The sequence below is a fragment of the Mya arenaria genome, chromosome 11 (assembly GCF_026914265.1).
Source record: "Mya arenaria isolate MELC-2E11 chromosome 11, ASM2691426v1".
NCBI lineage: Eukaryota > Metazoa > Mollusca > Bivalvia > Myida > Myidae > Mya > Mya arenaria.
The window spans coordinates 70,967,250-70,981,680 of NC_069132.1; the positions used below are offsets into that span (position 1 = coordinate 70,967,250).

Consider the following 14,431-nt stretch of genomic DNA (forward strand, 5'->3'; position numbering starts at 1 on the left):
GAGATTTAAGCAAATATGCTGCCATGTTTGCTTCCGTACGCCCAGTCTCAGAGAGATCCACCCCGCACCAATGAAACGATCTTGTATCGGTATAAAGGCCTAGTTTAAGGAATGTTTGGCATGATGATCCCCTGCTGTGCATCCCCTGTTAAATGCACTGGTGTCACAGTAGGGGCTAATTTCCAGTGTATTTGTTGATTGGCTCAGGGCCATAAAGGGTTGACTATTTTTATAATAAACCTTAAACTGCCCAGCAGGATACTCAGATCCGAGATCTGATGGACAGTATAAGGCAATAGAGATTAAGATCAATACACAGAACATGTACTATACAGGCTTAAACCGGGCCTTAAAGGTCAGGACGTTTTGAAAACAACAAATATTTAGATATTTAGTTAAAAGTGTACAATTTTCGGCTAGAAAGACAACTGATCTCTAGCAAGAATCTCGTTATTTCCTAGTCCACAACAAACAACGCTGTGAAATTGTTTAATTCTCGTCAAAATACACTGTAATCATCTCGTTTTACTAGGAATGAGTGTATTGGTGCTAAAGTCGGAATAGCAGTCAAATGAAAGTGACACAAATACGTTTATTAGATGTTGCTATAAAAATGCCGGGTACTGGTGCATTCCGGTGTAATGTGTTTTCAACTATTTACAAAATTGATATTTACTGGATAGATAGTGGATCCGCTTGGATTCTGCACCGCCAGTAGGCTGTCGATTGAAATAAAGAAACAACCTGGTATGTTTATCTTTCAATTGAAATACCGCAAAATTTAACACTGCAAATAATTATGCACCAGTCAATTGTAACCACGCCCCCCCCCCCCCTCCGCAGGTCCGGGAAATAGCGGGGACTTTGACTTTCGGTCCAGCCAACCCCGGCTAAAATCCCCGCCCTGCGGGGACGAACAGATGGTAAAATCCCCGCCAAATGCCCGCGCACCCCAGGGACCCTAGGTAAGGCCCATTCCCCGCTATAATTTAAGCGAAGATAAAACCACCACATTCACCCGGCAGTGCGGGGCCACCTGAAAAGTAAAAACACGGCCCATTTCCCCGGCTATCTACCGGTATACCCCGGACCTGGAGGGGGGGGGGGGCGTGGTTACGATTGACTGGTGCATTACCTTCTAATCACGTACACGACCATTTTTTCTAATGCACACAAAAATTTGATAAATCTCATCATAAATGGAAATGCAAGCAAGACCTACAGCTTCAAAAATGCAAAGTAACATATTTATAGTAATATTAGCGGTTCCTGTTTTTCTGACGGATGGCATGTCAGGTCTTTGGGCAATTGTAATTATAGGTCCAGCTTTTGACATACACCACCAGTTATGAATGTATCTTTCAACAGTTATGTACGAATTACATGCACGGGGTTTAATGTATAAAATGGCAACAATATGGTTTCGTTTTACGTGACCTTTTATAACCACTTCTTTCGCATTCTTTGCATAGTGCTGAGCCTTTTGAGTCACTAGGCCTTGTCCGTTGGATGTATCGTGTATTACTACACACTTATCATTGTCTAGTCCTGTTCTATCAATCAGCACAATGTTAATATGGTCGGAGTAATAATGTTCAATATTTCGAAGCCCAATCTGTATCGCGGCTTCAAAGTTCTTCGAGCATGAGATGTACTGGGACTTATGGGACAGTCGGCTTCCGTTTTCTACGTGCTGCGTCAACCCAATGGCGGCGCTAGGATCCTTGGCAACTATACCGTCATTCTCTGGCCTTTCCTCGTCTCGCAGAACCCGGAACAGAAACCTGTCTTCTGCACACCTGATGAAGGGGTAACAGAACAAATAATTATAAATTACAAGTGTTCCGATGGTGAGAGGGGCATAGTGGTATTTGTGTCCGCCTCTCACCCCAGATGTCACCTTCGCGATGAAGGAATTGGTATAAACTAAAAGAAAACATGTCAAAGAACACTTCAAGTACCATATTTATGTTTACCTGTGTCAATCATTTATTATAACATTAATTCTTAATATTCTTAAAGATGTACTATTACTCCCAAAAACATTTTACCACAATTAACATATTTGTTTTAATATACCAAAAAGGATGAATAAATGTCGAAAACATGTTTTCTTATAAAGGTCACCGAGTTTAATTTCAAAGAATGTTGCATAAAACACGGTATTTCTACATTATAAGATGGTAGTAGATCGCAGAAAATCTTATAGCATTCACCAATCATTTAATATTTATGCGTATCCAGCTATTAAATACACGGTTACAATCTTGTTATCAGTCATTAATATTTTCCATAAATGCACTCAAAAGTTATGTTTGTTCTACATGTGCGTGTATTGATTATGAATAAGAGTGTCACTTCAATATTCTGAATACAATGAAAAGATTACATTGATTGAAATAAAACGAGCATAGTTACCTTACTACATAAAGTGTATCCTCGTCAAATATCATGGTTTGATTATTTTGGTCTCTTCTATTGTTTCAATCATAAGAACTTAAGAACTCTATTTAAGTTTCTCTTAAACAATGTGACATCCATTTTGATCAAACTGATTGTAAATAAACTGCAAACGAGCATAGCTCAGGTCGGTTTTTGTGCTATACAAATATCAGCTATTCAAAGTCGGCCGATTACAATCAAAAGATAACTCTAGCGGGCAATATACTTGTTACAAAAGGTATGATATGGCGTAAGAACAATAGGTGGTAATGCCATATACATGTCTGCACATTTACCATTAATCAATAAAGGTCCAGGCGTTATATGTATATGTTTTTCATGTCTGAGTCGTTTTGATATTCACCAAGCATTGCTAGTTTCGGAGGAAATATTTAAATAACAATTAGATTATCTTTGAACCCTACAGTTACGGAAATGGCAGTTTTCCAGAAGTACACACTTTATTGTGATCTTGTTTAATGCACATGGATAAAACGCTTAAACAAAGCAAGCATATAGTAACTAATCACTCCATTTTGGGGTAGCAGTCGAAGTCAGATGAGTTCACTAGGACCAATCATACAAAGACTTTGTAGCCGCTACAACTTATAAACAAATACCGGCTTTCGTCTAAACCTAAATATTGGGGTAAGCTCCTTGGAACGGTTATTGGCGAGAATCAAATTTAGGTCTGAAACTGTTTTAGCTTCTCTGATGTGCATGTACCTATCTTAAAAATGAATTTAAAAGAATCAGCACAAATCAGTCAAGGGCGTAGTTAAAAAAGAATCAGCACAAATCAGTCAAGGGCGTAGTTAAAAGAATTTAAATGTGCGGGCCTGTCATCCATATATTGAATATTTTATTAAAACATCTTTGTTGCGCCGACTTTGAACATCAATGTTTATTATTAAAGTTATCGAGAGTTGTTTCACTATTTGGCCTTGTTCGTCCGATTTCCGCGCTTTATCCATTCGTTTGCATAGAGGAGATTACATGAGTGGTCAATAAATACGGAATGTATTAAACGTGTTTTCTTAAGTTAAAAAACGAGGCTTCGCTAGGTGTTTTGTATCAATTTTAGTAAACATGTTTAAACAAAAATCGTTTTGTATTACAAAGAATACATATTTCATTTACATCAGCGATAAAAAAAAAAGATTAATGTAAAGTGGCAAGAAGGCAATCGGTACCCCTCAATTTAACTAGCTGATGGATCGACAATCGGCCATGTCAGAACAAGTCCCGTTTGCAACTCGAACCTTAGACCTCCCGCTCCGTAGGCGGACGCCTTAACCATTAGGCCACGGAGACGATTATTTACCGTGCTAAATGCATAATGCGTCGCTTAATAACGCGCACATGTTCAAGTCTTACATGTCAAAAGTTTACACTAGTTATTTCAAACATAATGTATTTCACGAAATATACTCAGTTCTTGTATGGAATATAGAGAAAATGGATCGCAAGTGGGTATCCAGTGATGAGCCCAAGCATGTCTTTGAGTGTTCCAGTTCGCATGTAGCAAGCAATAATGGCACTCTGCATTGATGACATTTACTGGGCCAGTGAATTGTTAATGAAAGATGTAGTTAATGAACATGCTCCTCTAAAACAAACGTAAGGTAAAAAAACAGTCACCCCCTTTCATGAATGGAATTCTGAGACATGCTATTTTTAAAAAGAAACAACTTAGAAATACTTTTTTCAAATGTAAAAATGATTTTAACTGGAATGCTTATAAAAGACAACGAAATCTAGTAACAAACCTTAAAAGAAAGTCTATGCAGGTATATTTCGAAGAAATGTTTGGGCCCGGACCAAAATCAAAGCACTTTTGGCCTACTATCAAACCCTTTTTATCAAATAAAAATGTTCAAAAATCAGAGGCCAAAGTAATATTGAATGAATATAACACTCTCATATCTGATCCAAAATCTGTTTGTAATATTCTGAATGATTTTTATGTCAATATAGCAAACAATATTGGTATTAACAGTTCTGTTATTGTAGACAATACTCACCCCAGCATAGAAGCTATCATAAGAGAAAATCCAAATGTTAATGTTTTTTTTTATTTTAAACCAGTAGACAACAATATGTTCATAAACTGTTATGCAGTATTGACTCTAAGAAAGCCACTGGTGTGGATAATCTCCCACCAAGGGTTATAAAAGCAGGTGCAGATTCACTGACAGAACCCCTTACAAATATTGTCAACACATCTTTTGCAACAGGAAACTTCCCAAATGCTCTCAAACTTGCTCAAGTTACACCCTTATTTAAAAAAGAAGACCCATTCCAAAAGAAAAACTATAGACCTGTCAGTATTCTCCCTACTATATCCAAAGTTTTCGAGCAGTCGGTTAGTGAGCAACTCTGTTTTCATTTTGAAAATATTTTTCATAATTTTTTATCAGCTTTTAGAACAAACTTTGGTTGCCAAACTACTCTACTCCGATTAATGGAGGATTGGAAGAGGGCCCTGGACAACCAAAAGTATGTAGCGGCTATACTGATGGACCTGTCCAAGGCCTTCGACTGCCTCCCCCACGATCTAATTGTCCTAAAACTTAAAGCCTATGGGCTCTCCGAAAAAGCTGCCGACCTCATGCATGATTATTTGACTAACCGCAAGCAAAGAGTAAAACTGGGCGATTTTCATAGTGAGTGGATGGATATATCAAAAGGCGTACCACAGGGATCGATCTTGGGACCGTTGATTTTCAATATTTTTATCAATGATATATTTTATTTCATTCATCAAGCCAAAGTTTACAACTATGCTGACGACATTACTTTATCTCACTGTGATTCCAACATCAACAACCTAAAACAAGTTCTTGAATCTGAAAGTGCTATCCTAATTAAGTGGTTTGAAGATGATCTAAGCAAATCCTGATAAATTTCAATCAATATGTATCGGAAGGTCCACATTAAGTAAAATAGATTCCTTCAGAATTGAAAACTCAGAAATACAATGTGAAGAAAGTGTTAAACTCTTAGGAGTAGAAATTGATTCACTGTTAAACTTTGATGCTCATGTTGCAACTATTTGTAAGAAATCAGCCAGGCAAATAAATGTCCTGTCAAGATTGTCTAAGTATCTCACACAAGATACAAAATTACTTATCTACAAATGTTTTGTCCGTTCCAATTTTAACTACTGCCCTTTAGTATGGCATTTCTGTAATCAACAAAACACTGAAAAACTAGAAAAATTGCAATATAGAGCTCTGAAATTAGTCTTTAATGATTACACATCGAGTTATAAACAGCTTTTAGAAAGGGTAAATATGCCAACCCTTCATATAAGCAGGCTAAGACAAATCGCTGTTGAAGTTTTCAAATGCTTACATAAGTTATCTCCCATTTACATACAAGAACTTGTCTCTGTTAAATCTAAACATTACTCTTTCAGACATAAAAACATGCTCGACATTCCAAGTGTAAATACAGTTACTTATGGTAAGAAAAGCTTTCGTTTTGAGGCCACCCAAGTATGGAACAGTCTGCCAAACGAATTACGCACAACTACTGATTTCAAAGAATTTAAGAGACTGATCCATGCTTGGAGTGGCAGCAAATGTAAATGCTCTATGTGTGTATAGTTTAACCGCTTTTCTGTTATTCCTTTTACCTTATGTGCGTGTAAGCTTTACTAACCACTGCTTGTGCTTGTATAACAAATGTATAGCTGTAGATGAAATGTGTCTTAGTTGCTTTATGCATGAAATGTGAACTATGTGCTTTTGTTATCTGTTTATATACTCTCCAAATGATGTGCATGACCAATATAATAACCTCTTCATAGCTTATAGCCATATTATTTCTGTGTGTTCCTGTTTTATTATTAGAAGAATGTTTTAGTATGTAAGTAATGCATCATCTTTTTCTTAGCAAAAAGCTTTTGCTTTTCTGTAGTCTGGTTTTATTCCTATGCTTGAAGTGAATGCTAATCAGTTCACCACAGATCTGACCGAGGTGATGATAGGATCTTTTATACCCATTTTTTATCTATAGATGCATCGTTATGCGTGATTTTTCTTCAGTGTCTTATTTTCTTTTCGTCTTATATATTTTTTAGAAAACGGTTAGCGTTCACCTCCAGCATCTTATTTGTGTATATAGTAAAAATCTGTCCTATATGTTGAATTGCTTTGTAATAGCCGCTAACAACTATCTTATCACTTAAACATGTATTGCTGTTTAAATTACATGTTTTGTGTCTTACTGTTGCTTTTATTTAAATTTCACTCAATGCATTGGACCAGTATTTCAATCATAAAAATGTCTTATCTTGTAACTTTTGATGTATCTGGTAATGAAGCCTATAATCTCATTATAACCTATGTCTTAACATTTTAATTAACATGTGATATTATGATCTTGAATATTTTCAGGTCTTTTGTTTGTCTGTTACTGGATAATCTATTATGTCGGAAAATAGCTATCAGCTAGTGTTGTTTATGTTTATCATAACCGACTTTAAATAAAGATTATCTTATCTTATCTTATCTTATCTTATCTTATCAATGGAAGGTTTCTCCCCAACGTTTGTTAAAGCACACACTTGTAATACTATTATTAATCCATTGCAGTTATTCAAACGATATCTTTGATGAATCAATTTAAACATATAAACACTATTAATGCAAATATGAGACCCCCTGTTAGGGCAACAGTCCCCGAATTTGACGAACCACATACTACTAGTGCAAAGAGCATGATGCCGAGTAGAGCTAAAATTTCTTTCCCGCCATTTCCTTGTCTGTGACCGTTTCCCCATGTGCTGTAGTTTGTAGGTTGGTTGTGTGGCTTTCTCCTTGAAATACGTATCACGGGATCCGCCATTGTTACCGCCCAGCTGGGCCTTTCATAGATACTTATAATGTCCAGTATACCCCAATCACATGGAGTAACTCTTAACTCAGCGATGACGTATTCAGGCTGGATAAAGCCTTCAACAACAACCTCCTTGGCCATTTTGGCGAAGTTTTTTGCCCTTCTAGTGTTTAAACCTACACCGGTGGAAACATCTTTTATACTGAGGTTATAATCTCTTTGTAACTGGTTTTGGTCAACAACAACGACCCTTATTGCTTTAATATTTTTCCTGTTTGTAATATTTCTTTTTCCGTATACAATGGCTGCTTTGAAATCTGTTGTAAAGGTGATAAACTGGGACCGATGGCCGCGCTTGCTCCCAGACGCAACATGATCTTCAAGGTCACAGTGAGCATACGGGTCTTTTGCGATTATGCCTTCAATATGGGGACTCTCGTCGGTTCGAAGAACCCTGTACAGCACAGCTTCTTGTCTGAAATGAGCCAGCATTTTCTCGAGAATAGTCATAATATTTGCGATCTCACATTTTATATACGGGACAAAAAAAACACTTACAGCTATTCGATTGAAAAGGGCTGGTGCATTTACATCAGTAAGTAATTATTAATAATTTAAATAAGATTATGGCAAGAAGTAATAAGCCCCATAAAGTGTGTTTCTTTACAACGAAAGAAGTCAACAAGCCTTCGATAACTCTTTGTTTGCCTTAGATTTGACAACAAATAAAGAACAATCTTCAGCGTGACAGGCTTAAGAAGTTTATATCATTAAAGAATAAACGAATTAACACCCACTTAGATAATATATAATAAACATTGAACACTGAAAAATAATATATTGATCTGTCCTCAATTACAATAATGTTTATGATGATATATTCCAGCAAACCTAACCAAGACTGATGAGAAACCCGTTTCAAATTAAGCAGAAGCATCCACAGTATTTTCACGTTACCAAGAGTGAAATTCTAATTTTAATTTAATCGGGTTAGTAACGAAGTCCATAGACGCCTTAAACTTGTATGGAAATGTTCTGTTTGCTGCAATTTTTTAGTAGTTTTCCCGCAAAAGTTGCTTGCCAATCTGAAAGTGAGTGCTTTTATCTTCCGTTGTGTCTTACAGGTACCACCAGCGTATCTTCCGCTGTGTCTTACAGGTACCACCAGCGTATTTTCCGTTGTGTCTTACAGGTACCAACAGCATATCTTCCGTTGTGTCTTACATGTACCACCAGCGTATTTTCCGTTGTGTCTTACATGTACCAACAGCGTATCTTCCGTTGTATGTTACATGTACCACCAGCGTATCTTCCGCAGTGTCTTACATGTACCAACAGCGTATCTTCCGTTGTATGTTACAGGTACCACCAGCGTATCTTCCGCTGTGTCTTACATGTACCAACAGCGTATCTTCCGTTGTATGTTACAGGTACCACCAGCGTATCTTCCGCTGTGTCTTACATGTACCAACAGCATATCTTCCGCTGTGTCTTACATGTACCAACAGCGTATCTTCCGCTGTGTCTTACATGTACCAACAGCGTATCTTCCGTTGTATCTTACATGTATCATGGGCGTATCTTCCGCTGTGTCTTACATGTACCAACAGCGTATCTCCCGCTGTATCTTTCAGGAACCACAAGCGTATCTTCCGCTGTATCTTATAGGTACTACCAGCGTATCTCCCGCTGTATCTTTCAGGTACCACAAGCGTATTTTCCGCTGTATCTTACAGGTACCAACAGCATACGTATCTTCCGCTGTATCTTTTAGGTACCACCAGCGTATCTTCCGTTGTATGTTACAGGTACCAACAGCACTTGTATGGAAATGTTCTGTTTGCTGCAATCTTTTAGTAGTTTTCCCGCAAAAGTTGCTTGCCAATCTGAAAGTGAGTGCTTTTATCTTCCGTTGTGTCTTACAGGTACCACCAGCGTATCTTCCGCTGTGTCTTACAGGTACCACCAGCGTATTTTCCGTTGTGTCTTACAGGTACCAACAGCATTTCTTCCGTTGTGTCTTACATGTACCAACAGCGTATCTTCCGTTGTGTCTTACATGTACCACCAGCGTATTTTCCGTTGTGTCTTACATGTACCAACAACATATCTTCCGTTGTATGTTACAGGTACCACCAGCGTATCTTCCGCTGTGTCTTACATGTACCAACAGCGTATCTTCCGTTGTATGTTACAGGTACCGCCAGCGTATCTTCCGCTGTGTCTTACATGTACCAACAGCGTATCTTCCGTTGTATGTTACAGGTACCACTAGCGTATCTTCCGCTGTGTCTTACATGTACCAACAGCGTATCTTCCGCTGTGTCTTACATGTACCAACAGCGTATCTTCCGTTGTATCTTACATGTACCATGGGCGTATCTTCCGCTGTGTCTTACAAGTACCAACAGCGTATCTCCCGCTGTATCTTTCAGGAACCACAAGCGTATCTTCCGCTGTATCTTATAGGTACTACCAGCGTATCTCCCGCTGTATCTTTCAGGTACCACAAGCGTATTTTCCGCTGTATCTTACAGGTACCAACAGCATACGTATCTTCCGCTGTATCTTTTAGGTACCACCAGCGTATCTTCCGTTGTATGTTACAGGTACCACCAGCATATCTTCCGTTGTGTCTTACAGGTACCAACAGCATATCTTACGTTGTGTCTTACAGGTACCAACAGCATATCTTCCGTTGTGTCTTACAGATACCAACAGCATATCTTCCGTTGTGTCTTACAGATACCAACAGCATATCTTCCGTTGTGTCTTACAGGTACCAACAGCATACGTATCTTCCGCTGTATCTTTTAGGTACCACCAGCGTATCTTCCGTTGTATGTTACAGGTACCAACAGCACTTGTATGGAAATGTTCTGTTTGCTGCAATCTTTTAGTAGTTTTCCCGCAAAAGTTGCTTGCCAATCTGAAAGTGAGTGCTTTTATCTTCCGTTGTGTCTTACAGGTACCACCAGCGTATCTTCCGCTGTGTCTTACAGGTACCACCAGCGTATTTTCCGTTGTGTCTTACAGGTACCAACAGCATATCTTCCGTTGTGTCTTACAGGTACCAACAGCATATCTTACGTTGTGTCTTACATGTACCAACAAAGTAATCAACTTCCTGGTTTAATTTTAATCTTCGTTAACTTACATGACAATATGCAGTCTGCTTTCTTCGACCCTCATGTTTGTTTGTACATTACGTCCGCTTAAATTATTATCATAAAAGTTAATTTCACAAATAACACAATCTCACTGTGAGGTAAAATGCACAATCTATGAGTTATCGGCATATCTCATAAAGTACCGATGTTTACCGAAGACAAACGGGTTCCTCCGAGCAGGAAATACTGAGATATCGTTTTTGAAGAGTTAGCGGCCTAGCGGCCTAGCGGCCTAGCGGCGTGAAGTTAGCGGCCTAGCGGCCTAGCGGCCTAGCGGCGTGAAGTTAGCGGCCTGGCGGCCTAGCGGCCTAGCGGCGTGAAGTTGGCGGCCTAGCGGCCTAGCGGCCTGGCGGCCTAATTATTTTTTCTATGTCCAAGCAATTGTTAATGCGTTTTTTTTTAAAACAATGATAAATCAAGGTTTTTTATTCATATAGTTACATAGCGGCCTTAAATTGTTATTTATTCAGAATATTTTTTTTTACCTTTTATTCTAAAACAATTTAAAATTAACTGTTTTATGCACAAATTATCACTCTGAAGCGTTTTTCAACTTTTTTTCAAAAAAGTCGATCAAGCACTTCAGCGGCCTAGCGGCCTAGCGGCGTGAAGTTGGCGGCCTGGCGGCCTAGCGGCCTAAAATGGTATCCTATTTCAAACCATGTATACATGCATTTTCTTCTAAAACAATGACATATTAGCTGTTTTTATGCACAAATTAACACTTTGAAGCTATTAGCGATTATCAACATTTTTTTTTAAAGCGTCGATTAAGCAGTCAGCTATTTCAAAGCATTACACATGCCTGATCTTCTAAAACAATGATATATTTACTGTTTTATGCACAAATTATCACTCTAAAGCGTTTTTTATTTTATTTTTTCAAAAAAGGTTGATCGAGCACTTCAGCGGCCTAGCGGCCTAGCGGCGTGAAGTTAGCGGCCTGGCGGCCTAGCGGCCTAGCGGCCTAAAATTGTTTCCTATTTCAAACCATGTATACATGCATTTTCTTCTAAAACAATGACATATTAACTGTTTTATGCACAAATTAACACTTTGAAGCTATTAGCGATTATCAACAGTTTTTTTTCAAAAGTGTCGATAAAGCAGTCAGCTATTTCAAAGCATTAAACATGCCTGTTCTTCTAAAACAATGATGTATTTACTGTTTTTAGGCACATAATATCACTCTGAAGCGTTTTTCAACTTTTTTTCAAAAAGTCGATCGAGCACTTCAGCGGCCTAGCGGCGTGAAGTTAGCGGCCTGGCGGCCTAGCGGCCTAGCGGCCTAAAATGGTATCCTATTTCAAAGCATGTATACATGCATTGTTTTCTAAAACAATGATATATTATCTGTTTTAAGCAAACACTATCACTCTGAGGCGATTATCAACCTTTTTTTCAAAAAGTCAACAAGCAGTCAGCTTTTCAAAGCATGTGAACATGCCGATCCTTCTCAAAAATATGTTGATAATCGCCTCAGAGTGATAGTCTGTGCATAAAAACAGTTAACATATCATTTTTTTAGAAGAAAATGCATGTATACATGCTTTGAAATCGGAGAGCATTTTAGGCCGCCAGGCCGCTAGGCCGCTAGGCCGCTAACTTCACGCCGCTAGGCCGCTAGGCCGCTAGGCCGCTAGGCCGCTGAAGTGCTCGATCAAATTTTTTTGAAAAAAAAACAAAACAAAAAACAAAACGCTTTAGAGTGATAATTTGTGCATAAAAACAGCAAAAACATCATTGTTTTAGAAGATCTGCCATGTTTAATGCTTTGAAATAGATGACTGCTCAATCGACTTTTTTGAAAGAAAAAAAATATGTTGATTATCGCTAATAGCTTCAAAGTGTTAATTTGTGCATTCAAACAGTTAATATGTCATTGTTTAAGAAGAAAATGCATGTAAACATGCTTTGAAATAGGAAACCATTTGAGGCCGCTAGGCCGCTAGGCCGCCAGGCCGCTAACTTCACGCCGCTAGGCCGCTAGGCCGCTAGGCCGCTGAAGTGCTCGATCGACTTTTTTGGAAAAGAATTGAAAAACGCTTCAGAGTGATAATTTGTGCATAAAAACAGTAAATACATCATTGTTTTAGAAGAATAGGCATGTTTAATGCTTTGAAATAGCTGACTGCTTTATCGACACTTTTGAAAAAAAAAACTGTTGATAATCGCTAATAGCTTCAAAGTGTTAATTTGTGCATAAAAACAGTTAATATGTCATTGTTTTAGAAGAAAATGCATGTATACATGGTTTGAAATAGGAAACAATTTTAGGCCGCTAGGCCGCCAGGCCGCTAACTTCACGCCGCTAGGCCGCTAGACCGCTGAAGTGCTCGATCAACTTTTAAAAAAACAAAAAAACGCTTTAGAGTGATAATTTGTGCATAAAAACAGTAAATATATCATTGTTTTAGAAGATCAGGCATGTTTAATGATTTGAAATAGCTGACTGCTTAATTGACGCTTTTAAAAAAAAAATGTTGATAATCGCTAATAGCTTCAAAGTGTTAATTTGTGCATAAAAATAGCTAAGATGTCATTGTTTTAGAAGAAAATGCATGTATTCATGCTTTGAAATAGGATACCATTTTAGGCCGCTAGGCCGCTAGGCCGCCAGGCCGCTAACTTCACGCCGCTAGGCCGCTAGGCCGCTGAAGTGCTCGATCGACTTTTTTGAAAAAAAGTTGAAAAACGCTTCAGAGTGATATTATGTGCATAAAACAGTTAATTTAAAATTGTTTTAGAATAAAAGATAAAGAAAGATATTCTGAATAGATAACAATTTAAGGCCGCTATGTAACTATATGAATAAAAAACCTTGATTTATCATTGTTTTTTTAAAAAAAAACGCATTAACAATTGCTTGGACATAGAAAAAATAATTAGGCCGCTAGGCCGCTAGGCCGCCAACTTCACGCCGCTAGGCCGCCAGGCCGCTAACTTCACGCCGCTAGGCCGCTAGGCCGCTAGGCCGCTTGGCCGCTAACTTCACGCCGTTAGGCCGCTAGGCCGCTAGGCCGCTAACTTCACGTACATCTTATATTACTAAATGGCTTATCGCATAGGCTCATTGAATGTTAACGGAATACGGAATAAAATTAAGCGTGAGAAAATATTTCACTATCTCAAGCAGAAGTCTTATGATATTGTATATTTGCAAGAAACGCACTGTGCGAATGAATCCGAAGCTTCTCTATGGGCTAAATCATGGGAGGGAAATATTATTTGGAATAATGGCAGTAGCCAATCAAGAGGTGTCGCAATTTTAATTAAAATTTTTTTTGACCTACATATAGTTGAAAATAGTATCTATAATGACGAGCACGGTAGAATAATATCGTTAAGAGCCACTCTCTCGGAAGGCTCGTGTTATCAACTTACTAATGTATATACGCCAAATGCCGGCAATGATCGGAAATGTTTTTTCAATTAATTAAAGCACTCGTTAGGAAACAATTGTAACCATATTATTGGAGGCGATTTTAACTGTACTTTCGATAATAGCCTCGATCGGAAAGGGGCTCCAACTGGCGATGTAAAAGCAGATGAAGGGTGTCAAGAATTAAAAGCCCTGTGCAATAAACTTAACTTAGAAGACGTTTGGCGTCGAAGAAATCAGGGCACCAAGTGCTTCACATTTATAAGAAATAATGCAAAGTCCCGTATAGACTTCTTTCTCAGTTCAAAAAGTATTGATGACGAAATTGAACAATGCAAAATTGTACCTTGTATTTTTACAGACCACAATACAATTGAAAAATAAATACCGAAAATGTAGCTCGCGGACCGGGACTATGGATGTTCAATACAAGGTTATTAAACGACACAGAATATGCTTCTCTAATCAGAACATTTTGATCATCATGGACACATAATAAAACGTCATATGCTAGTTGCAGTAAATGGTGGGAAATGTCAAAAAATAAAATTAGAGCTATCACTTTAGAATATTCCCAGTCAAAAAGCCGCTC

The 14,431-nt window shown here is 38.2% G+C and overlaps 2 protein-coding genes across 2 annotated transcripts; both read right to left on the reverse strand.

Moving 5' to 3' along the window:
* Nucleotides 1-699: 699 nt before the first annotated feature.
* LOC128208809 (uncharacterized) lies at nucleotides 700-2,557 on the reverse strand. The gene is made up of 2 exons (XM_052912430.1): nucleotides 2,419-2,557; nucleotides 700-1,799 (listed from the first exon to the last, which is right to left on the reverse strand). The coding sequence occupies exons 1-2, from the start codon at nucleotides 2,451-2,453 to the stop codon at nucleotides 1,139-1,141; spliced, it is 696 nt and encodes a 231-aa protein (XP_052768390.1). The 5' UTR covers nucleotides 2,454-2,557; the 3' UTR covers nucleotides 700-1,138.
* Nucleotides 2,558-4,649: 2,092 nt separating this feature from the next.
* LOC128209437 (uncharacterized) lies at nucleotides 4,650-10,585 on the reverse strand. The gene is made up of 2 exons (XM_052913462.1): nucleotides 10,445-10,585; nucleotides 4,650-7,762 (listed from the first exon to the last, which is right to left on the reverse strand). The coding sequence occupies exons 1-2, from the start codon at nucleotides 10,477-10,479 to the stop codon at nucleotides 7,069-7,071; spliced, it is 729 nt and encodes a 242-aa protein (XP_052769422.1). The 5' UTR covers nucleotides 10,480-10,585; the 3' UTR covers nucleotides 4,650-7,068.
* Between the last annotated feature and the right edge of the window lie 3,846 nt (nucleotides 10,586-14,431).